General features: G+C 40.1%; 2 protein-coding genes across 2 annotated transcripts; one reads left to right on the top strand and one right to left on the bottom strand.

The window, feature by feature from the left end:
* Window positions 1–10,730: 10,730 nt before the first annotated feature.
* Window positions 10,731–17,880, top strand: LOC133138311 (stathmin-2-like). The gene is made up of 5 exons (XM_061256947.1): window positions 10,731–10,951; window positions 13,589–13,684; window positions 14,155–14,327; window positions 15,492–15,683; window positions 16,313–17,880. Exons 1-5 carry the CDS (start codon window positions 10,933–10,935, stop codon window positions 16,370–16,372), a joined length of 540 nt encoding a protein of 179 aa, XP_061112931.1. The 5' UTR covers window positions 10,731–10,932; the 3' UTR covers window positions 16,373–17,880.
* Window positions 17,881–19,599: 1,719 nt separating this feature from the next.
* LOC133138303 (hairy/enhancer-of-split related with YRPW motif protein 1-like) lies at window positions 19,600–22,124 on the bottom strand. The gene is made up of 5 exons (XM_061256939.1): window positions 21,909–22,124; window positions 21,538–21,613; window positions 21,336–21,419; window positions 21,052–21,133; window positions 19,600–20,517 (listed from the first exon to the last, which is right to left on the bottom strand). The coding sequence occupies exons 1-5, from the start codon at window positions 21,992–21,994 to the stop codon at window positions 19,922–19,924; spliced, it is 924 nt and encodes a 307-aa protein (XP_061112923.1). The 5' UTR covers window positions 21,995–22,124; the 3' UTR covers window positions 19,600–19,921.
* Window positions 22,125–27,439: the final 5,315 nt, after the last annotated feature.

Raw genomic sequence — 27,439 nt, 5'->3', positions numbered from 1 at the left:
ATGTCTGTTGTTGAGATTAGAGCCACATATATTAGTCATGCAACTTAAAGGAAGCTTCATGCCATGGCCCCCATTACACACATCCCACTCCCCAAGCTGTGGAGTCTGAAGTCGATCTGTGATTTGTCTCTCCATGGTGGCAGTATTGTCAGTAAAATGCCTTTCGATCAAATTTACAGTTTATCAGTGTGAGACAGAGCTGTAAGTAATTATTTGGGCTTTCGCCAGGTGGTTTTGTTTAAATGTATGCCTGTACATGCTTCAACAGCCACAGTCATTTCAGGGGAAAAAACATTTAGACTCTTAAAACGTTTTGGATAATTTTACATTTTAAATAATTTTAAAACCATTCAGTTGGTTCTCTGATATATACTGTAAAAGATGGGCAGCGAATAACTGAAAACTGATTGAAATCTGAGTTTCAAATCAGATACATTGTTGTGCATAATATTAAGGAATCAAATGTCTGTATCAGAAAACATTGTCTGTGACAGGTGAAAGAACAAAGGACCCTTGCAAAAGGAAGGATTATAAACAACTGACAACCTTTTTTTAATGTTATTTTCTGCAGCTCCGGGCTGCTAGAATTCAGTCCATTTTGTTTCACCTTGTTGCATAATGCAACAGTTTCTATATGGACACTTTCTATCATTGTCAAAGTTACTTGGCCAAATGAATACGCTGAAATGTCTTATTATTCAAATCAATAAGACAGATGAAGAACATCTGATGTAATTCATGTGCTAGAAAGGCCAGTGGATTTCCCTAAATTCATGCAATATGCTCTTAGTTATTTATTTATTTATCATAACTAGTGAACTATCCTGCACAATATCACTAATCATTCTAGACTCAACATTGCAGTGGGAGCAGTGAATAAGAAGAGAGAAATACAGGTCAAAACCTGTAGAATCACTGCCATTAATCTAGTAAAAACAAACCCCTATGTTCCAAGAGATTGCAGATGGCTGCAGTGATGTTGCCCCTGTCCTTGAACTCAGACTGCAAACAACTGGCTATTGTTTCTAGAAACTTGCAGAATAATTTCATTTTCCTCCACACACACACACACACACACACACACACACACACACACACACACACTCCAGACTGCTAAACTATTCCTAGCCTTTTTTTATTGGGACCATAGGGCTTTCCAAAATTATACTGTCTTTGTCTAGTAGCATATGGCTATAAATTGTTTGGCCCATTCAACAGACCTGGGACGGTAAGAAATCTCAGTTCAGATTAGAATCTCCCCAATCAGTTTTGCAGACTACATAAAGCTGTCAACATGCCAGTGAATTAAATTAATCCACCCACATTCACAGGTGAGGAAAGCAGAAGCAGTTTTGATTGGGATCCTGCAATTTGCAAGTTTCCCAAAGCAGTGGAAAGGAAGGGCTAGCTGGCTGACTGCATTTCAGAGAATGTGCATGGTAGCACCGGGACAGCAAAAATCTAAAAAGATTTCTCAATGACTAGGTGAGCCTTCTGCAACTGGGTATTCCTCATCGCCCTTCAGTGACATCTTAGTGACATTATCTGAATCATTGAGTGCAGTTGGTGTGATATTCACAAATAGCAAGGTCTATTTGTGAATAGTAAACAGTTGAAGTGGCTAGTCAGTCTCTCACATTGTGTATTCAAAACAAAGGCATAGAATTCTGGATCAATTTGAAGTGGTGCAGGGATTCCATGGTAACAATAAAAATCAGAAATTGTGGCCTGGTGGGAAATATATTCTGTGTAATGTGTTCTGTGTAATATATAGATAGTATAATGTGTAATAATTACCTATGCATTAATCGGTACACATATTCTGGGGGCAAGCCACATGTACTGCAGCTGTGTCCCTTGTTCAGCTGTGAGGCAAAGCAAATGACAAAGCCTTCTCTATTGGGTAACAATGAACAATCATAACAAGGGGTTGGTCAGAACTTCAGAGAGTTAAATTTCCTTAGGAAAAATAATTGCCTTTGTTGTCTGATTGCTTCATATTAGTCAGACATGGTAGACCTACCCACCTACTACAGGCATTACATTACATTACATTGTATTAATGGTATTTGGCAAATGTTCTTATCCAGAGGGACCTACAACAAAGGGTAAAGTGCATACCCATAACCAGGGATAAGTGCGCTGAAAGACCCTAGAGGGAAGTACAATTTTAACTGTAACTAATACAACAAAGATAAGGACTAGGGCCTATTTGATCAGGTCAGTCTGTTACAGGTCAGACTTGTTGCCCTGTCAATAAATAATACATACGAAACCTCTCATATCAATATAGGTACAGGGAAGCAGCTCTTTGTCCCAATGCTAAAAACATTAAGGAGGACCAAGTATCAATGTGTATAAACCAGTATATGAATGCAATGTTCAGACTTTGCCCACCTATCGGTATTGTGGCTTGGTGAACAGCTCTGTTCCCAAAGAAAGCGGAGAGTGAGTTAAAAACTTGATGCCTCCCACATATTTCTGCTAGAAGGAAAAGGTTGACTGTCGCATTATTTATTTATTTGCTTTTTTGTGGTAAAAATATACTGTATGTAGTTTTCCCAGGCCATGCACTTATACAGCTGAGTATTTAGAGATGCAAAGTATATGCTGCTTTCACAGATATAATAGCAGTGCCTAAAAAAGTAGCACTGACAATTTGAAGCCAGGGATTTTAACCCACAACTCTTTGTTCACAAGCCTTGCAGGTACAGTAATGTTGGTAGTGATACGGAACAATATTCTGGTGCTGTATACTGTATATATTAGGATGATTCATGTGTGACTTCATCCGCTCTCTCTGTCTAGAGAGTCATCTAAACGGGAGAATCGTGATCTGTTGCCTTGGAAACCCCCATGGCATAGAATCTATACCTTTTTATATTGCTGGATGCAATAGTGTACATTCGTGTGTGGCTGTGCAGGTTCATGTGTCTGTGAGTGGGTGCACTTTTTGCTTGTATGTATGTTTCTCTATTTGTATGTGCTTCTGTTATTGCTCAAAATCAGTTCTGTGCATGAGGATTTGGATGCATGCACTGGTCAGAATGTGCAACGTATTTCCCTATATGCATAAGTATTGGTCTGCAAGCATGTGTGCGAGTGCTGTTTTCTGTGGGAATTTAGTATTGCACACCACAGGCTATTATTATGTAAAACCAATGCAGGGTCACCAAAGGTTCATGTGATACTGATTGTGATCTCATAGGAGTATGATGCTTCAAGTTGAAAATGTTCAGCTATTGTCAGAACCACAGGCATTCTAAGAACATATGTATAGTTATCTTGTGCACCAGTTATTCATTCGAGAAAGAATCAATATTGCTTGATACTATGGCAATAGATACATATGCAGTGGGCTCCAAAATTATTATCACCCCTGACTGAAAAAATACTTAAAACAACAGATAATATGATTACTGAGATAAACTGAAAATGCTGTATACTCTATCTCACCAAAATGCATAAAAGGAGATGTCCGTCATACCCACAGTATGGTCCAGGGTCACTGGTTAAAATCAGTAGTATAATGGATTCCCCAAAGTATCTGGCAATTTTGGCTGACAATCTGGTTGCCTCTACTACAATACTGAGACTTGGCTATAGGTGGACTTTCCAGCAAACCACCTCAAAATCACCACAAAATGTTTCTGTGACAACAAAATCTATGTTCTGCAATGGGCATCCCAGGTGCCGGACCTCAATCAAAAGCATGTGGGCTGAACCGAAGAGGGCAGTTGATATGTGCAAAGCCAAACAATGTGAAGGATCTGCAAGGAAAGAGGAATCCAAAAAATCCCTTCAAATGTGTTCTTTCACCTTGTCAAGCATTGCAAGAAAATATTCAATGCTGTTATCCTTGCCAGAGGTGGATGCACCAATAAACCAGGAGTGGCAATAATTATGGAACCTTGATTTTGGTGAAATCAATTTTTTATTCAATGAAATGTTTGATTTTGGTTGGTTCCATTGAAATATTCATAAAGTAGAGTATTTTTCACATCTCCAGCATTCAGAGTTTCTTTCAGTAATCATTTTTCAGTTTATTGTTTGAAGTTTTTTTTGGCCAATGCGAGTCAGGGGTACTAATAATTCTGGAGCTCACTGTATGCATGTGCATTATATACATTACATGGATATACTGTCATACTATATACTGTTTTTATGCCCCAGCTGTACTAATAAATAAGAGATGACTGTGTTTTGAATACAGTGACAGTTGCCACATTGACCTACAGTATGTTACTGTACGTATTGCAGCTGTCATTGTATTTAACAGGCATGATGAATACAGGGACTGCTATCAATAATCTAAAAATAAGACCATGAACAGTGCTCAGATTCCTATTTTTAGATGATTGAAAACAGTCTTACCCCAGATACTGTACATCCTTAACAGTTAAATGTTGCACACAGTGAAGCATATCTGTCAGAGCCAGAATATGGATGCCATAAGGGCATTCAGTGTCAGTCACTGCTCTGCCCTTGTGAGGGCACGTAGTAACAGTGCTCACTGCTTGCAAGAGGCCTTTAGACATGGCTCTCCGTGCCTTTAGACATGGCTCTCCATGCCTTTAATCAGTCATGAAGCTCCCGCTCTGGCTGTGCTCCTTTCAGGCCGGTTCTGCGTGTGAATTCACAGCCTTTGTTCCCTGTCACACCTCACAGCACTGGAGAGAATGACCCCAACAGGAGCGCTCTGTGAAAACACAGCTGACTGCACACAAGGCCACACTGTGATGGTCAAGTTCAGGCTTTTGAAAGGGAGTCTGTTTTAACTGTTGGTGAGAAGGTTACCTGCAGTTCTTCTCTCAAATTATTTACAGAATTCCTATTTCTGTGAAAAAAAAATGTCCCTCATTATAAATAACTGAATATTTTTTCAGAATATTTTTTCTTTTGCCTCCACGGATCTGACTATAGATTAAAAATGGAATTATTCTGGAATTATTTTTCATTAGCAAATGCATACTGGTTAGTTCAACAGTCAGTAAAACAAATTCAACTTTTTTTTAAAATAATGTATTTTGTTTATAAGCTTTGAATTAGCCAGTGGTCAACTGCAGCCAGTAAGGGCAAGACAAAGCCCACTCCGGAGCCTTTCTGCTGTTTCACCACTATTGGAGAAGAAGGCAGCCATCTTATCAGCACCATATTTGGTTCCATTTTATTGTTGCGGGTAATCATGCATGCAATCAGTACATAACACATTCTATTACTATTTATTTATGGATTGTTTGATTGTCATATGCCCTTCTTCTTGGACTTTTTATTGTAAATGTAAGATTGTTTCGAGAGTGCAAAATTTGTCATCCTGTTGAGGTATAAATATAGTGTCATTAGTCTCTTGGATAATCATCAACATTATTGTATCTCTGGAACATACCCTGACGCCTACAGGAAGACCATATGTATACAATGTCAACAAACAAGAGGCAAATGCTTTTAAAAATGTTTGATTTTACCCAGCAACAGGTATTGTATTGAAAACTCAATAATCCTTTATCAGCCACCACAGCCTAGAAACCAGGTAAGTTAGTAACCCTTTCATTTGCCATGGTGGATATTCTGGACTGCCCATCTTTTCATTGCAATGTATATTAATGCAGACAAGACAGAGTGCTTACAAAAACAGCGCATGACATGTCTCCTTTAAGCTGAAATCCCAAATAACAGTGATGCTGTGCTTCAGAACATTCCAGTGGTACTTAACCAGAAAGGCATAGCAGTGAAAGTGAATGGATGGTTGATCTCACTGTTTAAGACGTTTATTTTAACAGACTTCAGAAGGCTCATACTTAATGCGAAAGAAATCAACTCTATTTTAGTAAACCAAAAAAATCATGTAAACCGACATGGCTCATTTTCAACTGCTGTCTCTGGGCAAGTACATCCTGTAGCAGATCTAGTTGATCTGCTGTGAATTTAACTTCAGTGCTGTACAATCCAAAAATCATACATTAATGAATTGTTTAGCTGATGCTATTCTCCTGGCAACATTTAGAAATTTGCTGATGCAATTCAGGTTCTACACATTGTGTCTTGCTCAAGACCACAGAACGTTTTTTTACATGAAATCTTCTTACTATAAGTTCTCTAAGTTCTTTAGCCACTGCAATAGTGCCCTACCCTGCACAGCCAAAATAGGAATGGCCCAAATACATACATTACTATAAAGCCTCCAAACAAATGGTTTGCTCGCATGTTGATAATGTTCCATCTGGTGCAATCTGTAATACAGTCTTGTGTTATACAGTCTTGTGATTACGATGTTTATCATCAGCTGACTAGAGTAGCTTCCAGAAATAAGTCAGAGATACAGTATAATACTCCACATATTATATTTTGTTTATCTCATAGTGGCTCAAATATGAGTTCTCTCCTCTGTCTGGAAACATACAGGTTGCAGTGCTGTTTGTGTAATAGAGAGGCTGTGTGTGTAATACATGTCAATGTAGCATACTGTAGATTATGTCAGTGTTTCTGATGCTCCAGTCTACAACTATAATTGTAATGTTAATATGTGATACCAATGATTGTCTAATTAAAAGTATTTAAAAGAAAATAAACAACCATGGGGTCTTTTTGCATATTGAATCAATAATTCCCTTGAAATGTGTACATTATTCATCTGGTGGAGGGGCAATACCAGCTGTGCACATGAATGTGTGTGAGTGAAGCTAGTAGGAATATAAAAGATGTGCAGAACTGATGTGGCTCATGACCTGCTTACAGTACAAAACTCTAGTGTGCTTGTGTGGGTGTGGATGTGCCTGTAGCTCCATCCATAAACATTTTATTGTGATTTATGATAATAACTGTGAAAACTATATAACATTGCCCCTCAGTGGTTATTACTGAAATAACCTGAGATGTTGAAAAGGTTATTGATGCTACATAACATAAGGCAATGTGGGGAGCAATGCGGTATCATTCCCAAGTACTGCTTTCTTTTTCAGAGGTACAGACTCTTAGCCACAATGTGTTGCTTTACGGGTAAAAGTAAATCTTGCAAGCTGGAAGGGCTCAGCTACTTACATGGCTATTTCTGTTGGAAATAAACGCAGGGGATACTTTGATAAAAAGAAACTTGTTTTACATTAACAGCCTAATGAGCAGCCACCTTTGGGGGTTGGGAGTGTCTGCTTATAGCTGAATATCTAACCCATCACTGAGAATAGTGACAGTGTCAGTACCTTATGAGATAGGATGGATGGAGGTATCTGGGTCATGCAAAGACAGGTCTGGTTGTTAATTTTCCAGCTATATTTATGTCTATGCACAGACTTTTCTTACACTGGGAGAACTGCATTCACCCCAATACAAAGTGGTATTGAGAAGATTCTACCTTTCTGAAGGAATTAAATGTGTCTTATACATTGTATTGTACATTACAATAAAAATCTGAGTTGCGTACTTAGCCTTTCCCTACTCTATTTTGAGAAAGGCTGCTAATGTTTCTCACCAGCAGCCAATCCCCTTCCAGATAGTAATATTACAGAGTGTACTTGCATAAAGTAACTTTCGGCTTTGTGGAGATTTTTATCAAGAGCATTTTTCAATCATATTATGTTATATTTGCATGTTTCATTCTACATAATGAAGCTGGTCAGTCTTGGATGACTTAAATTCATAACTGGAACCCTTCTGCCTTTTAGAGTCTATAATTTGCACATTTAATATTTTTAAAGTAATTTAAGTTATTATGCTCCTCACTCTTAGCTCTCTCAACAGTACATTATTACATTGCTTATTTGATTAGCAAACGCATCTATTTACCATGATTTATGTAGCATACATGCCATCCATTTATACAGATGGATATTTAATGAAGCAATTCAGGTTAAGTACCTTGCTTAATATTAAATGGCAGTGCACCACCTGGGAATCAATGCTGCAGGCTTTGGGTTACAAGTGCAGTCATTCGTCGCTACGCCACACTGCTGTCAGAAGCACTGCATATTGTATTTATTTCAATCTGGGCACTGGTGTAAGTAAACAGACCGGTATTTTACTGGCTTGGCACACACATGTATCCAGGATATTTTTCAAAGCTTATGTTATCCATATACAATACAGTACTGTAACTCTGAAGCAACAAGGCAAACTTCATAACTGCTACACTTCTGACACTGCTGCTTACATTACACCCCACAAAACACCACTGCACAACAGAGCCCGACGCGTCATGGTAGAGCAATGCTCAACACAACAGAACCCAACACAACGCAGAGTAGCACAGTGTGCCTCAGCATAGTCTCATACCACACCGCAAAGTGCTGGAGATCTTACGGTTGAACTCTCGCCGGCGGGCCCGGGGTCTGCTGGGTCGGGTTCGGATCCATTGCAGCCGCTGTGATAGATCCATGGCTTATGCCCCGTCAGGGAGGTAGGAGTCCTTCCCCCCAGCCCCTTCATGGGTGCCACCCTTTGGACAAGGCGCCTCTCGGCGGAGGCCTCATTCCCAGACCCTGGGAAAGGGCCGCTCACTGTCCCTGTCTTTGACTACTCCTATGTTTGCTCCCTTTACTCCCGCCTCGGTGGAGATGTGTGTATCTCAGCTCCTCTGTGCGCCTCCTCAGCTCCATCATTAATGCATGAGGCGGGGAACATTACTCCCTCTGCGGCTGAGACCATGCGCCGTCTCCCCGGGTCACTGCGCCAATCGCCGGGCAGCGTCCCAGCCCCGGAATGCACTACCGGCTGGAACATGATCCCTGTTTGTGACCAAGGCCTGCACAAATACACACTCACAGATATACACACATGCTCACATGTAGTACGCATACATGGACACACATAGACGTACACAGTCATATACCCATGCACACACACATTAAACATTTTTGAGGCCTAGTAAAGTATTGAAAGACAAATGCACACAGTTATGGTCTCCATATTCATACCATTTGTCATTGCTTAGATGCTTGGTTACTAATATTTTAGTTTGTGCACTATTATTTTGGGATAAAACAGACAGATTTAAGGATTTTGTTAGTTCTACTTTGGTTATTTTTTTTAATGTTTTTTTATTTTATATGTAAAAATAAGATGAAATCTGCAAATACTAGGGAGGTTTATCTGAATGTTTTCACATAAAAAAGGTCCCCATAACAAAACTGTACTTCAATCACTGTGTCATTCATGACAGCTATGGTGCCAATACTGCTGTATTATTAGATTCTCAGCACATTACCTGCGCATTTCTGTGCCCTGCAAATAATTTAAACCGAGTAGCAAAGCCACACTGCCATCTGCTGCCCGCTTCAGTAAATTACATGGACAGGTTGGATTGATGTCCAGCAGTGCAGTAGTTTAGTGGTCCAGGAATTGATGAGTCATATCTGGCTATGGCTGTGATCAACGACCACAGCTTTCTGAATCATGTTTTGCCAGTAAATGTCCTAATTTCAATAGCTTGTATTCCTACTCCACAATATAAATACAATTTACATTATTTATATTAGATTTATAATCTGTTTTAAATGGATTTATGTTCTGAACCAAATATCTCTTTTATAATAACTTTTATATGCAGTTACCCCAGAACACAGAAACAACCTATTTGTATGTGCAAAACAGCAATGGGTTTTTCTTCAAAATATGCTGTAAGGGATTAATTTTCATATGGTCACTACTATGTTTCTGAGGGTGTACAGACTAAAAACAGTGCCAACTAAAGGAGATACATGAGTACACACAGGGGATAATTTGGGTTGATGTGGAAAAATTAAATTGTATGTCAAGAATTCCATATGGAAAGTTTCTTTGCTTTTATGTAAAAAAGAAAAAATGCTTATAAAAACGTAGGGTAGCACCAACATTTTACAAAAGCCAAGTTTAATTTTCTCCGAAAAAGGAGTGTCCATTTTTGCCCTTCTTTCTGTAAGTCAAACACATTTACTCAACAGATAGCAAACAGGCAATGCTGACACATTGCACAGTAAAGATTTATGCTGCAATACAGTATATGAGTCAAACAATTCAGATACCAGGGAAATGTGCTGTAAAAGCTGTCAAGGCCTTTATGTACTTCAGGCCACTATTGTATTATTCATAAGAAATGGACCAGGGTTCCATTAAATGTGTTTTATTACAAGTAAAAAATAACTGTATTTAAAAAAATTCTTTGATATGCCATGGGATGACTACATGAGCACTTGGGGGGTCTGGACCATGGTTCAAATAGCCCTATTATTCAGAAGAGTTTAGGGAATAATTTATTGCAGCCATTTTCTATCATACTTACAAATATAATACCTTTGAGCAAGATGCAATGGATATATACAACAAACTCATTGCTCATTCGTGAGGCTCAATTAAATGAAAAATATAATTAAATGCATAATTCAAAGCAATCACAGACAGGCTGATAAGGAAGGCTCCTTAGCATATCAAAATGCATTTTCCCTGGGTTCTTCACCCTTGTACGTGTTTTACATCAGTATCATTAAGTATGAATGCTTATCTACATGTGAGGCCTAATGTGTGCTGTATTTCTGATGTATTTCTAATTGCTATCAGTCTTTGAACAATGTTTATTGATCACATTTATCTTCTATTTCTCTTCATATTCTCTTCTATGTCAGGTAGTACTATTAATATACATTCAACGTTTGAATGTGGTTTTAACAGCTTGACAATAGCATAGACTTAACCATATCGGATTTTATTCACTGCAATTTAAACTAGGCTGCGGAGAGCGCATACGCCACAGTCGGTAGACGTTGGATGCGCGTCAGGGGACCAAGGCAGCCAATCTGCTCGTGCGAGAGAACGATTGTAACTCACCAGGTTGTGTCTCGAGCTCTTTCTTTCCCAACCGACCCTGGATCTGCTGACTCAGTGCCTTAAAGCTGCTTCTCTCTTTCCACAGGAGCACAGCTGAAAGACTTGCCTTCATTTCGAAGTGTTACTGCGCCAACGACAGCAATGGCTAAAACCGCAGTTGGTAAGTATACGATTTTATTTTTGTATTTGGAGATGGATATTGGTTATCTGTTAACGCGAAGGCAACGATGCCGTGGTATGCGACGACATTCTAAGAAAAATGATGACTGGGGTTTTGAGTCAATTCAATTCAAGGGAGCGGCCAAAAACTGTCGCATGAAAAAAGTTTAAACGAACCGACTGAGCATCTTATGATTACGAGTCACTAAAATGTGACAACCTTCGTTTAATGAACACGGCCGATATATTAATATGTCAGTATGACATACAGCAAGATGTAGCCTAGGCTATACAATGAAATGAGCCGAGATGGAGAATTTGTATTAGGTTGCGTTTAATCGCCTTCCTGTCAAGCCAGCGAGGATATTCACTGAATAATAAAAAATAATATTTTAAATGTATACCCTTATAATGTTAGTAGTCGTAATGTTGCGATGCTTAAATGACAAGCAGAATCGTCTTATTAATAACGGTGCACCTGCCGCTTTTGCCTGGCGTGTGGTTTTACAGCATAATGCAGAGAGACCGCACCCAAGACATTCCGTCTCCTCGCGATTTTAAGGCAGTTAGCCTACACTCCCCTCAGGTTTTCGAGAATAAAAGAACAATATAATAACAACAATAATCACGCGCGCGCCTGTGTTTCAGACTAAGGTGTGGGTGGGGTGTGGGTGTGTATGGGTATGTATGTGTATATAGTATTTTTCTGATTTCTGTTGCCAAACATAACGGATCATACATTTTGCAGATGTTACACAGATTACCAAATTCATAACACAAAATGACAGAAATATATAAAATATCTTACCTTATTGGCTAGTTACATATATTCTACAGGTAAAGAGTGGTTGAGAATGAACAAAGGGTATGGTTGCAATGTAAGTTTGCTAACGGATTTTGCAAAAAAAAAAAAAAAAAAAAAAAAACGAATGTCGAACATGAAGCCCAGATGAGAATTTTTGCATATGATAATGAAAATATATACTGTATAATATTATACTTGCATTGTGGAACCGATTTCAATTCGATGAATGAGCAAACCGAATATTTTCTTTAGTTTCATGGTCTTCGAGTGAATTATAGGAAGGCCAGACCCCACACTAATTAGCATGATGATTTCTATTCAAACAATAGACTGAAACTTTGACTTATGTTGAGTGTGTTTCCGGGCTACACTAGCCTTTACCTAGTACCTAGTGAATTCTGGACCATGTTGGCCTATGCTGGACTTTGTTGTACAGTACTTTGATATACTGGGTTGAACTGTGTTTTGCTTTGTTGGACTGTCAAAGATTGTGTTCTGTATTGTTTGTGCCAGACTGTGTCCACTTGGGTTGGACTTTGTGGTACTATATACGATGAAATGTCTTGAAATCCCTAATTAGGTGTGACAGAGCTTCAATGTATTGTGCAAGTACAGCAGGCTTAGAGGCAGATGGCCATTCGGACATTAGGCAGGCGAGCCCTGCAGCATGGTGGTCTATGCAGTCAGCCAGTCATTATTAGCAATCTGGAGTGGCCAATGACAGATCATTGCAGTATGCAGTGGGTGCAGTTCTGTCATATACTTACACCTGCTCTTCATGATGGTGGTGGGGGTAGCAGTAATTGCTTGCCCAATGATACTAGCTTTTGATACAGGAAATTACCAGCTTCCAATAGGCTACATTGTCGGTACTGCTTCCATTGCACCACAAATTTGTTTTAATTTGTTCATAATGATTTGAGTTATTTATTGTTCATAATGTATTACACTTTTTTAGGATAGTAGCACCATAGACCAAGGTTTAAAGCATTGTGCTATAGACCTGAGGACTTGAATACCCAAAGAGACGCTACTGATACTGACTGATTGAGCATAATGGTAATTGAAACCCACACCCTGAGTATGGGCTCCCCCTTGAGTCGTTTCCTCCCAAGGTTTCTTCCTAAATTTCACCATTTTCTTTCAGTGTTGCCCTAGGCTTGCTCTTGTGGTGGTTTAGGGTAGGGTTTTCTGTAAAGTGCATCGAGACAATTGTTTGTGAAATACACTATACAAATACATATGGGTTTGATACCTGCCACATTAAAGCCACCAGGTTGTCAAGCCTTCCAGTCAAAAACATATGCTGAAACTGCCAGTTTTTTTTGTGTATTCCTTTCAGGTGTTTGTTTGATGAAGGGCTGAACCCTTTGCTGTTGAAGACGTGTGGTTTCACCATGGCATTGAACTTTATCCTCTAAGATTTCAGAACCTTCTGAACACATTCTGCATTCCTTGCTCTTAGATCAGGAAATTGTCTAAGAAATGCATGAATGAGTTCCCATTTATGCATGCTGCATGATTTGATTACTGCTGCTTGATGCCAGTATGTCATCTGTGAAAGTCTTTATGTAATCTCCATACAAGAGGAAAAACCTCAATTACTACATGATAGAGATCTGTGAAGAAATTTCATTGAAGTAATTTGGCTGAAATTCCAAGTCAGCAATACAGAGAATCATAGATGTGCTCAGAAACCTGTAGGGATAAAAGCAGCTTGTGATGTCATGGCAGTATGAATAAAGAAATGGCGTTCACTAAGTTACTAAATGGGTATTCCTTTCAGATTTTAATGGAAAGATCTACAGTCATGGTGTTGTTTCATTTCTGCAGCGTACAAAGAGAAGATGAAGGAGCTGTCGGTTCTCTCCCTCTTCTGCTCCTGCTTCCACCCTGAAACCCCCAACAAATTGGTTTGTGAATTTGAAGGTAAAGATCCAAATGATACCATTTTGATGTTGCTGTCTGGGCTTAGGTTGTTAGCATTCACATAAATAAAGTGTGTCTGCATCCAGTGGTATAAATAGTACAACTGATTAGGAAGAAACTATATATTTGATTCTTTACAAAGTCAGTAAATTAAACTAGTTACTAATAATAATTTAGATATTATTGTTATTACATACTTAACATATTATTGTGTTATTTCTTAATGAATGAGACATCTAAGTCAAAATTACAGGAAAGTATTGACATAAGTAATTACTATTGAATTGCAGTGTTTCTTAACCTCCTCTGTAAATATGCTGTCATAAATATGTAAATACATAAAACAAGGAATAATTGCTCATAGTAGCTGGTGACTGGGTCAAGCTTATTTTTATAGTGGTGCTTGTTTATTGTAATGACTAACATGGTCCTCACTGTGTGCTGTTTCCCTCGGCTTGTGTCCTGCGCAGACATGGAGGTGAAGCCCATCAATAAGAGAGCCTCAGGCCAAGCCTTCGAGGTGATCCTGAAGTCTCCCTCCCCAGTGTCGGACACAGCCCACAGCATCACCTCGCCCCCCAAAAAGGACGTCTCTCTGGGGGACATCCAGAAGAAGCTGGAGGCGGCCGAGGACCGCAGGAGAGTGAGTGCCCTATTCATTTCATCTTGACCACAGACAAACGGGAACATGCTTTTGTTCATTTAAAAAAAAAATGCTGAGTCATATGTCTGGACCTCAGAGAGGTTTCATGAACCCCAGAATGTGTGGAGCTGCATTAAGCTGTCAATCACAGACTTGCCTGAACCAATTTAAAGGTTTTATTCTCCACAATTGTTTGTTAAAATCAGTGAACCAAAATGACCTACAGATAAGAGCTAAAGATAAGTGCAGTCTAACACACCATGCCAAATGTACTACTATGATGGCAAGGGTGAAAGATGTTCAGAGAAACGCGTGCCTATTTAAGTTATTGTAACATTACATGCTAAATAATTTTAATGTAACCGTCGAGCAGGCAAATTAAACTGCTCCATTGGACAGACGCTCACATTTACCCAATATGCATTAAAGTGCCAAGTCATGGCTATTGTACCTGCAGTGCAGTCGAAGTATTTGGACAGTGGTACAATTATGTTCTTTTGGCTCTGTACTCTAGCTCATTGGCTTTGAAATAAAACAATGAACATGAGGTTAAATTAGATTTGCTTTAATATGATCCATATTGGGTGTTCCCTGTAGGAATCACATCCCATTCAATGCAAAGTACCTTCATGGTAGGGGACCAAAAGTAATTGGACAGTTGGCTTCCCAGCGGTTTCTGATTAGTCAGGTGCATTCAATCACATCCTGAGTGCAGCTTTCAGTATCTAGTCTAGATTCTTGGCTTTTGATTGGTTTCGGTGGCTGTTATTGGCTTTTGTCAACATGAGGACCAAAGTCGTGCCAATGTGTACTGTACCGTGAATATACACAGAAGGATTAAGGTAACAGTCATGTGACCCAAAAGAAAACAGGGACTGTTTTGTACTGGTTGTACTATGTCTTAGAGCCATATTATGTACTACTATGTCTTATTGTCATATAGCCAAAATTATTACTGACATTATTATACTGACATCTTATTTGAATGGGCACTAAAATGGCCTATGTGGGATTAATTTGCCTTTCCTGCTTCAGAGAGATATTCATATGCAGAATACTTGTAAGGTAATGAAATGATATTTTTGGAGAATCAACCTAGAATGCTACTAGAATACTTTCAAGTAAATAGTTTGTTGCAATAAGCCCCCCCCCCCCTCACTGCAGTCCCAGGAGGCACTGCTTCGGAAGTCACTGGCAGAGAAACGTGAGCATGAGCGGGACGTCCTGCTCAGGGCCGTGGAGGAGAACAACAACTTCAGCAAGATGGCGGAGGAGAAGCTGACTCTGAAGATGGAGCACATCGAGGAGAACCGCCAGGCTTTCCTGGCAGCCATGATGGAGCGCCTGCAGGAGAAGGTGATCTGGAGGGTCAATAGGGGTCTTGTTAGTAGAGCAGGGCGAGTACAGCTTTGTTTAACCCAAAAGGAGTGACGCTATTAAACTGGCTAGTATGAACTAATCATGACTCCAGCAATTATAGGCTCACTGAAGCCTAGCATTTCCACCACTGGTTCTCCAGCACTACCAGAATAGATAATGTTGTCTCCATAAGGGCATGTAAGGCCATTTTCAAATGAAAGCGGGTGAGTGCACAACAGCCAGTCCTTTCTGTCGAATCCACGCTCTTAGTAACCATTCCTGTAATGCTGTCTTACATTTTTGTGACGGTTTTACATGGAGCTATAATTAAATGTACCAGAAGTGGTAGGAAGAACATGCTGTTACATACTCTGAGTCGTCTATTTGATACTCCTGCTCAAATCGGAGAGAAGTGCGTACCATTAATGTGGTTTGTTCCCTGCTCAAATTTTAATTAACCTCCACCTCCTGTTTCTACCTGCTCTGTGGCCTCACTACCGGCTACAGGAATTAACTGCTCCTAACTGAACTCCAAGCTGGTGAACTGAGAATGAGAGGCCTACATTCTGCGGTTTCTTCTCTGGTGGTTTCAGTCATAAAGTCGTATGTGTTTGTTGTGCCTTCAGGAGAAGCATGCCGCTGTGGTCCGCAGGAACAAAGAGCTACGGGAGGAACTGACAGCATGAGCCTGGTCATCACCATGTCCGCCCCCACCCCTGCACCTACTCCCTCTCCCACTCCTGCTATTTCATTGTAAGATACAAGCCTTGGGTACCCAGAAGGCAGAGGACAGCACTGCCCCCTCCACACTGTCAGCATTAATCAAACCAAAAACAACAAAAAACATGCTCCGTCAATGGGAATGATTTGCTTGATTCTAAAAAGAAAAAGTACACTTCAGTATTGTTTTGTATATACTTATTTTTTGTTATATATACATATATCTATATAAGGCAACAAGAGCATTATTTATTAATTTGATTATGGGGTTCTAAAAAACTGCAAGAATTTCTCTGGTTACAGGCTTTGGTGTTGTGAATTGGCAGTTAGTTGGCATTTGAGCTGTATTTGATCTGTATTTGATTGAACATGTCTGTTTCTGTGTCATGGATGCAAAAGGTTGGTGCACTCAGGCTCCAGGTACAGTAGATGTAGGCATCAGGTGTCTGGTTTAGTATATACAAATCCCTCACTCCTCTCTCTTATACACACACATACACACACACATATGTGTACACATACACACACACACACACACACACACACACATACAGACATATGTGTACACATACACGCACACACACACACACACATACACACACACACACACATAGGTGTACACATACATGCACACACACACATATGTGTACACATACATGCACACACACACACACACACATACACAAGATTTCCTCCCCTTCGTGTCACTCTCTTTAAGAATTTCAGGTCATGCACTGGCTTTGCTTGCTGTTTATCAATCACTAGAGGAAAGTGATTTCCAGCCGATGATGTGTGTCTTGCATGTCTTTCCAAGACTGGCTTTCTGAATTTCAGATTTGTCAGTCAATATGGACATATTCCTTGGCACCAGTTCATTGCAAAGGTGTTTCTACTTTTAAACTGTATACATGGTAAACATTTAACTGCAAATATTCTTATATATCTCCCCAGAACAAGTGAATTTCTCTATGTATCATCCTTAGGATCAGGTCTGTGGCATTTTACTGTGAATACAAGGGCAGGTGAGCACAAAATGGAAAATGAACATGAATTACTATGAGCAGTATTTGAATTATTATTTGTAAAATGTAGGATGGACACAACAGCACCTCCATACTCATTTCCAAAAGGCAGCACTACAGAGCCACAGTCGACACAGAACTAAAGAACCTAAAGTACAGTATGACGTCTTTGCTTGCGCAATGTCCTGTTATCCCTTTAATTGTACGCGTGTTTGTGTGTATGTATGTATGTTTGTCTGGGGATCATGTATCCTGTATCTTTGGACACCAAGTGGGGGTTGGTGCAGTGTTGTACCTCCAATACACTTCAAAACTTCCCGTTGAATTTGTTGGAAGAATCTGTTTGCCTGCATCATCTGCCTCCTGTTTGTGTATCCCCACCCCCTTTCCCTCCTGTATATCGCTGTGAGCAAGCTATGGTGAATAAAGGTCAAGGGTTCTGTGAAGGAGAATGAGGCTGTCAGTGTTCACTTGTTCCTTCTTAGGCCTCTGAGAGCCAAGCGTCTGTGTTAATAAAGGTTAATAAATGTGTCACTATATTCGATTGCAAGACACAAAAAGAAAAAGGTTTTGGAAACCTTTTCTAACACTGACCACTAGGTGGGGTATGTAATCCTAAAGAAAATCAATGCGGTAGTACCAAAAACAAAATTCAGGATGTGGATTACTTCATTTTCCTGATAATCTTACTTGGTAAGATTAACTGTGCCGAATTGTTTAATTTTGATAACCACGTTAAAAAACACCACACAGTGCATTTTCATTACTCCCAATTATTTAAGCATTTGTGGTTGAAATGGGAAGTACATGGGAGCAATGAAAGACGTGTGTGCCATGGTTTTTATCCTGTTTATTCAATTTGGGTGGAAGCACTTCCAAAAAAAAATAGCAGGGAAGCACCTAGGTTTTTTTTTTGTCGTTCTACAGTTTAATTAGACAAATATTCTGTGATAAAATTGGACCATGAGAGGAAATATGAGGTGGGGGAAATGAGTGAATATGACAGATGAGGAGAGTGAGTGTCTAGGATAAAATGTCCAAGTGATAGCCCATTCAGACATTAACGGGAGGACAAACGGCAGCAGCTGACCCGTGTGCTCACCCCGTGCCCCCTGTTCCCACAAGGCCTGGCCAGCCCACAGCGCGGGACTGGCTGACCATTGTTCAGGATTTCCTCTGGGTTCTAATAGTTTCCTGGATACACAGATAAGCCCACAAAGTCCTGTGGTTATGTTTGAAGTCTAAAAGGCTCAATTTCTATAGCCCATTGAGACATTCAGTCACCCTTTACCAATACTGTATTTATACACTATTGTATTGTGCACAATAGTGTTCTTAACACATTACATCACTATAAAACTACCAGCACAAAAGCCATTTCTATGAGTAAGGTTTTTTAATATTAAGCTTAGCCTATCAACAAAAAGACATAATGGCTTTATAAAACTGTTTTCCTTTCCACTAATCCAATATAAGTTTGTTCACAGCCGTGATATACACCCCAAATATCTAGAATTTTTTAAGTCAATACTTAAAACACACTGTAATGTCCTGAAAGATAAACAGTTGCCAAATAATAAAAACAATAAGGATGTCAAAGAAAGCTGTTCATTTACATCACAGACCACTATGAGCACAGTAATGCACTGCACTATATCTCTCAAATGCATTTCTCCATGTTTCTTTGGCTTACATATATAAAACTAAAACATGTTTGTATAATACTATGGACTAAGTGACCTAAAATTCATAATCCACAGGGGCCCATCATTAAAGAGTACTCCTAACAAAAACTAACAGCTGGTGGATCCTACCATTGTGTGTGGTAATATTGCATGACTTAGTCTCCACTTTCCATTAAAAAGAATAGTAATGGGGTGGGGATATAGGGACAGTACAATTTGTTATACTTCAAAACAAAAATAAAAACCTAGGCTTTCCATCACAACAATAAATAAGCTTTCTTAAAACTGCGTCTTCATCAGTGCCATGACTAAGGACTAATCAGTGGCTTAATTAAGGTAGCTTAATTACCCTTTGACTCATTTTCATGGACTTGCAAGACACACATTTTGAATATATTCAAAAGCCATTTAGGTTTGCAAGTCCCAGATCTGCTGACAGTGACAATTTCCCACAATTGACACAAGTGGCAAAAAAGAGACAAGGTGCTAAGTAAAAGGCAAATTTAATATGAAAAACACAGGGAGGGCAGATCTTTACCACACAAAGATCAATATAAGGGTGAACACTGAACACTCAATTCTAGCTGCAGTCCCTATCTGGGGATACTAAAAACACGGTCTTGGAAGAAAAGGATGGCAATATTCCCCACTGCCTCCTTGAAAAAGGGCAAGAAAAATAAAAATAAAACAAAAACAAACAATAGATTTGCAAACATCAGTCTCTGCCCCTCTACATGCCAGCGCTCCATTACATTCATAGAGGCCCAGCTCTGCTGGAGTCCTCTGGTCCCCAGGTGAGGGTGAAAGTTCAGAAGGCCCCTATCTCCGTTCCCCAGGGTCTGTACGGCTTCCCCAGGCTGGAGGCAGGGGCGCTGGGCGAGAGCAGGGGAAAAGCGCTGAAGGAGAGAGGGAACGTAGGCATGGAGGACAACAGAGGCAGGGTCAGTTTTGTGGAGCCAGTGGAGGTGACAGGCAGGCCAGAGCTGATGGTGCCCTTTAAGGGTACCCTCAAGGGAACGGTCTCAGTATGTGGTGTGCCACTGAGCTGGCTGGGAGCTTGGGACTCTGTTGGGGAGGATGAAGAGGTAGGGGAGGAGGAAGGAGGGCGGGGGCTACTTGGACCGCAGGGGCGCCCTTGCCCCGGCTGTTGTTGCTGTAGGAGGATGTGGTGTGCCAGGTGGGAGGGGGGTGTTCCAAAAGCAGACCCCCATGCCAACTGTCCAAGTCCTGAGTGTGCCTCCCTCTGGCAGACATAGCTGTTGAGGTGGGAAACCAGACGGATCCGCAGTGGATCAGCGCTGTCCAGGCCCTCCATGAAGCTGAGGTAGCGAGCCGTCTCTGCTAGGCACTCACGGAATCCCAGGCTGCGGTAATCCATAGCCAGTGCATGGGCATCAAAGTAACCTGCAGGTCAAAGGTCATAGATCATGGCAGTCAGTAAAACACAGCACTTTATCCCATATCAGCAAACCAGTAAGAGCAGATCAGCAGTACTAGTACCAGTATAATTCTCCTCCACAAGGTAAGGTGAATTTTCAAAATAGTTTTAGCACAATATCCAAACTTGAAGAGATGCCCAGCATTACTTTGCATTACAATTGACGCAGACAAAAAACCATCCATCTTTTTGGTTTTCTTCAAATTTTGACAACCAGCCAAAATCCTGGCATCATCTAATCATACCTCATCTGAATGAGGCAAACCCACTGTCAACAACGGCTTTCCATGAATTTGGTTTGGAATAAACCAGCTAATTCAGGAAGTTCATCAAAAGGTTTAACATATGCACATGTTGTATTTTTACAAACGGAATAATAAAACTTCGAAGTAATTACTTGAGGCTAACGTTCCACTGTCTGGGTCATACAGTTAGCAAATATACATTTATTAACAATTATTTATTGATAATTACGTGAAACAAATATTTAACAAACGTACCTTTTCCACTCGCAGCATGAAGCATCTTCAGGTGATCCACAGTCATCTGCAGAATCTCAGCCTTTTCCAATTTAGCCGAACCCTAGGAATTATATTTTATAAGGATTTTTATTTTCTTTATCAACAAATATAACTCAAAGTTTCGATGCTACTAATCCAGTTCACGTAACTAAAACATTTATAGCTAAATCTTTTTCATGCAAGTTTGTATGTTGAAGGACAGAAACATTAACTGAGGTTGAAAAGTTGTCGAATTCTGCGCAAGGTCTGGCTAACACGCTTACCTGCTTCTCAAAAGCGGTTGGAACCAATCTTCGGAGTTCAGAGAGGCTGTTGTTGATCCGATCACGGCGCCGTTTCTCAATTATCTGTAAGACAGACGATTGGCTTAGCTCAATAATAAATAAATAAAAATACAATATACTATCATTATGTGTACAAACAAGACAGATAATCAGTGATTTAACTCACTGTTACAAAACTTACTCCTCGCCGGCGTTTCCTTGCTTGAACTTGAGTTGTTGTTGGTGGTGAAATTGATCCATCCAGAGAACCAAAGTTCCTGTAAATATGCAAACGGAGTTTCAGGTAGATGTTTAAATTATCCTATCCTATTAAGCTCCGATTATTTTGAAATCAAAGAAACTGTAATGTTAGCAACAGTTTCAACCGGGATTCTTCAGATATAGTAGCTATCATATATATGACTCGAACAATATAACAGTCAGTGAAATAATAACGAAGGTGGTTAATATCATATATGAGCCTATGAGATTAGTTACTAGCTAGTCAGCCTGTTAAGAAATTTCTTATTTGAAACAAACTCCAATGCAATAAATTAGTGAAAAGTTTCTTACTCATTTTCATCGGTACTCTCTTTCTCTACCTCAATGTTTTCATCAATCTCGCTGTCCGATGAACTGTAATCACGATTTCTTTTCATTTTGTCACTTAGACTAGAACCGAGTAGTTATCCAGCTCACAACGTCCCAAGCAGAGGCTCTGACTGGCACCAGTAGAGTGACGTTCAGAATTTAAACACCGATCTTGTTTCCCACGATATCATTAGCTACTCTTCCATATCGAGACAGGAGGGGCGGAGAAGGGGGAAGGCTTTCAAAACACTGAGCCAATGCAATAACAGATTCTCAGGTGAAGGACAATTTCGATTAACGCAATGAAATTCAACATGAGTCCATGTTTTTTTCAAAATATTTTCATCGATGAGCAATGGGCAATTTTTTATTTTTACGCCCCATATATGTGTTCCTGAAGCGCTGCGGAAGTTCGTTATAGAATAGTGGACTGGCCAGTGTTCAACACGCGCTGGCCGTGGGAAACTTCCAAGACAGAGCGCAAATAACCAATCAGAAGCGACCACTGTCTCTTGCTCTGTGTTGGATGAATGGAGTGCTGGTTGGGGGCGACGAGCGGTCTGCGGGTAAGCGTGTGAACCTGTAACGCAATACTAAAACTCATCCGACCTAGATCAGTGTATGAAGGGGCAACAATGACGCTTACATTTAATCCCACAGCGAGTTAACATGTTTGGTGACCAGGGGCCAGCTGAAACAAAAGTTATAATGCAATTAAATTAAGTAGATGTGTCCTGTAATCACAAAACCCACATATCCCCATCGTTTCTTTACAGAATTGGTCGGGGGTAGGGTGTTACTGGTTTTTGTTCTATCTGAGCTTGATCAAAAGAGTTTGCTGTGCTAGATCAAGTCGGCCTTTATATTCAGTCAGAATGGCAAAACGCTGAGCTTTAGCGTTTATGATCACCTGCATTCATTAAACGTGAATAATTACAGTTGATCCAGTCATGTAGATACAGCTTTCAATGGAGCAAAGCAGGACCATCTATGGCACTCCAGGACCAGAGTTCCCTTCCCCTGGGGAAGTACACCTCCTCTGCATTCTGCTTTATCTCCATTTGTTTACTACTGCACAATATAGGCTTACGCTTTTGTGAGTACCATAAAACACCTGAACACCTAATAACCAATAATAATGCTGTAGTCTCCCCTGCAGGGTATCACTGTATCAGTTCTTGTGTCTACGCTCCCATACATTTCCATCTGTGATTTGTACTCATCAAATTGCAAAAAAAACTTTAATTTCTGCCTCACTAATCAATGTAATATCGACCTCCATGACCAACATTGATTAGAGGTCAACCTGACATAAACATGCTCGGTGGGTTAGCTTTGCCTGCCAGTCATGCCAGATAATCTTTGAAGCGGTGATCTATGGTCATGACTCAGCATCGATCAGCCTTGCAGCAGGTCGACTAATTGTTTTCGGGGAAGCTTCTTTTGTCCTGGCCCTTCCAATCACCCCTGCAGTTGGACTGGTATGCCTTTTTTGCCATAGCAGTTTAATGTCTACAGGGCATGGGTTTGGTGAGGGCATCAGGGGCTGGAAACAGATGCAGAGAGTGTCCGAGGATTTCTGGCTGAACTCACAGGCTGTGTGCCTGTAAATAATGGTCCTGTGTGCCCTTTCTCTTCTGGTTGCTTTGATCAGCAGCAATAATCTGAACAGATGCTCCCTGTTACTTGTTACTATGGAACGACTGGCCATTTCTGCTGCCCTCTCCTGTCTTACACACATCCCCTCACAGGAAGCTGCAGCAAGACGTATTGTTCTGTTCTATAGCTACTTATCAATAGCTAAAGAATCCAGAAGTGTGCACACCTGCCATCCTTTGTTACAGGCATTTGGAGACATTACCAATACAATAAAGAAATAATCTCCTATAGGCCGGGGCTCTTGCAAACTTCATCAGTTTGTTGTTAATGTTTTTACTAGCATGCTCTGTTGAAGAACACTTTGACAAAGGCATTAGCAATAAAACATTACACATAGGAAGTTCTGCAATTGATAGAATATTCTAGATTACCTTTCCTTATTGTCATATGAAAACATGGTAGACATGCTTGAACAGAGCTACATAGGTTTGCTGTTTAGTGTGAGATCCTGCTCATAATAATTCAGAAAACTAAAGTTTTTTCTCAAAGTAAGCAGTGTATATTTTTAAGCCCTGTCATCTCATCACCTAACAGCTCTGTTGGGTTTGCACCTAACATACCAGTATGTATACTCGTATTCAAGAAGACACAATCATTAAGATTAGGTCAGTGATTAAGACATCAAAGATAAACAGTAAAGTACTATATGGATTCCATTAAAAAGTTCAACGAAATGGCAGAGACACTCTAACATGGAAGTTTTCCTGTTTAGCTGTTGGTCACCATGAGTTCCTTTATTATTAGATTGATATCCTTAAACATTGATTCTTATCAGTCTAAATACAGCATGCGTAATGTTCATCAACACTATGAGAAGCTCCCCTTTTTAGCATCTATGAATGACAGGAAGACCTTGGTTTTTTGTTTGTTTTTGTTCTATCGGACCCAGTCAAGATGACAAAGGGTAACTCTGTGGCTGCATTGTTTCTTTCCTCCTGCTTGTGCCTAATTGTTGGTGCTGATGTTTTGTTTAGGAGGGCTTGCTGTAATATGTGTTCCCCCAGTGTTCCCACGCTGCTATTTTCTGCTGGCTTGTTCCTTGTTCCTATCACATGTTCTAATTAACGGGTGCAGGCATGCCTTTGAAGGTAAGGGCTCAGCTTCAATACCCTCAGATGTTACCATGTTATGTCTACAAATTACATCTCTCCCTCTATTTTCTCTCAAGCTCTCTCTCTCTTATTTCTACATGAGACAAGTTTACATGACTATGCAGAGTTTTAGGGATAATTAGGCTATGGAATTAGGAGGTTTTGACAAATGCACAACAGTCAATTGCATAACAGAGACACATTTGCACAATCATGACCTAGGAATGTGCCCTACCCACATAGCAAGCGACTCTGGGACGGATCTCCGCCAATTCTGGACCGAAGTCAGTCGGAACCTGTGCAGATCCAGTCCGGAGTCACTTGCTATCTGAGTACCAACAGCTCATCATTAAATGTCTGGCACAGAGCTGTTTAAGGTGTCAATGGGTACAACTTTATATACCTCTAGACCTCAGCAAATGTTCAGAATTGTCCAGGAGATGCAAAAAGGGGGTGGTGAGATTGTTTATGAATTACATTGAGCATTTCTCGCCCTCCGATCAGAGGAAGGCTGGCTTTGTTTCAAAACAGCAACAGGAAGCGGATACTGATTTCTCTCTGAAGAGTAACACCTTTCATTGTGTAATGGACAGTGTTCCAAAAACGCTTGCAAGTCTTTCTCATCCTTAGAGCTCAGTTTTGTTTGAATCACTGACAAACGAATGTATGTATGCGATACATCCTTTCTCCGCTAATGTGTGGAGGATGTGACGAGGGCAGAAATACCTTGGCTATTCTCCAATGTCTTTACCCAACATGATCTCTGAATGGCTTTGTGAACTTTATGTGCACCCAACTGTATGAAAGTTGCACAATTTACAGAGTTTGCTGGAATATAGGCTTCTGGTGCTTTTCTTTAATTTGTGGAGGATAACTGAGGATTCAGTTTGTGAGTTGAGTTAAAATGATCAGCTTATGAAGCCTGATCTTGTTTTGCCCAGTGGCTGCCTAATGCAGTAAAAATGTAATAAATTGGTTAATATAATATGATCAGTCTTGGGTCTCACCAAGATATTAAGAAATCTGATTTTCCCCGGACATAAAAGTTCAATATTTGACTGTAATGAGATGATTCACTGGACATGGGGTATGAGCTTCAAAGCTTCACTGGGGGAAGCTGTAGGAGATGCAGTAAGCTGTGTTGGCCTTGGTCTTGACGGATGTACTGCCGGGTGTGCTCATGAGACAAGGAATCCACATTTTATGTAAGGGGTGCCAGTAAACAGTGCAATATACACAAATCTTTATTGGTTAATCATCATGTTCGTACATGTTTGTGCAAAGTAATGGGTTCAATTTCTTCTTCATTTTCTTCTTCTTCTTCTTCATAGTGGTAATAATATTAATACCCCCTTACTAATTTCTACATGCTGCTGAATGTGATATAAGATCGTAGCTTTGACCACATGGCTATAACATAGCCTTTGTTAGGCTCTGGCGGAGTCAGACCTGGAAGTTGTTGCCATGACCCCAATGATAAAGAAATGTTTAGAAGGCAGGGCAATGTGTGACTGGGAAGTGCGATGCCAAAGAGGTATAATCTAGCCTCAAAAATTGATTGAAATGAAGGCATGAAGAAATGGGCCAAAGTGTATTTTAGCCACAGATTACTGTGTATTCATCATTTACCATCTCAGGGAAGGTATATTTTCTCTTGAAGTTTTGTTCAGCCTTTGCAGTGTATTATACTTGCATGGTAATCCTAGTTTTGAGAATGAATGGGGTTCAGAAGCAGCCATTTCCATCTAGGTTAGACTTGATCAGCTGACATTGTGACATCACAACGTAGTACATTGCGGTGTGCGCACCCTCTCTCCTGCGCTCTGAAACAGCGCACCTGTCTCCTGCTCTTCCCCTCTGCGTCAGTTGCTAACCTGCTGTGCTCCATGAGACAAGTGGAGACAGACGCTTGAGCTGAGAGAGCAACTGCAATACAGCACAAGGCTTACGGATGTCAAGGATATCAGTGGTAAAAGACAATCTGTGAAGAACCTGCTTCTGCACCCCAAGCTTTCTTAAATGTGTGTTTGCTGACCACCCTACAGATTCAGTCATTTGTAATCCCAAACCCCATCATCTCCACTCAGCTCACTGAGAGACACAACCACATGGTGGACCTGATACCTATTTTTCCATGCCAATATTCTGCTTTCAGTTTGTAGTTTGTAACTGTATGGGGAGCCAAATGTGACATTAAACACTATAATTTTTCTTTGCATCTTTCAAATGATGTAAAACCATTTAGCTAAATGTATGAACTCTGAGACACCTTGCATATCTCTAAGAAACACCATTAATTGCATTAGGTTAAATACACTATAGATTACACATTTTCTGTAACAGAAGATACTTAACTGATGACTAATAAGGATTAGTGTTCAGTAAACAGCTCAGCCAAGTGGGAGCTCTGTTTGACTGGAGACTGTAAATGGTGATTCTACCGGACCATATTTGAGTCTTAGTATTGCATGGAGAGTTTTGATAAAGTTGGAAAGGAAGGAAAACTGGCCCCGAAGACAGTCATTCCACTGTATCAATCTCAACAATAATCATGTTTGATGACTGTGAATATGGTGTCTCATATGGGTGAATGTACAGTAAGTATAATGTCCTTAACATGCCTGAGCATGGCTCATTGACTTTAGATGCTGATTAAGTATGAATAGTAGGAGTAATTCAACAAACCTTTGTTGGACTCAATGGACACAATGGCTTTGAAATTCTTTATATCCAATTGCATTACCATTGTAACTATATCATACA

This window comes from Conger conger, chromosome 1, assembly GCF_963514075.1.
Source record: "Conger conger chromosome 1, fConCon1.1, whole genome shotgun sequence".
Taxonomy (NCBI): Eukaryota; Metazoa; Chordata; class Actinopteri; order Anguilliformes; family Congridae; genus Conger; species Conger conger.
This window is presented reverse-complemented; position numbering and strand designations above follow the sequence as displayed.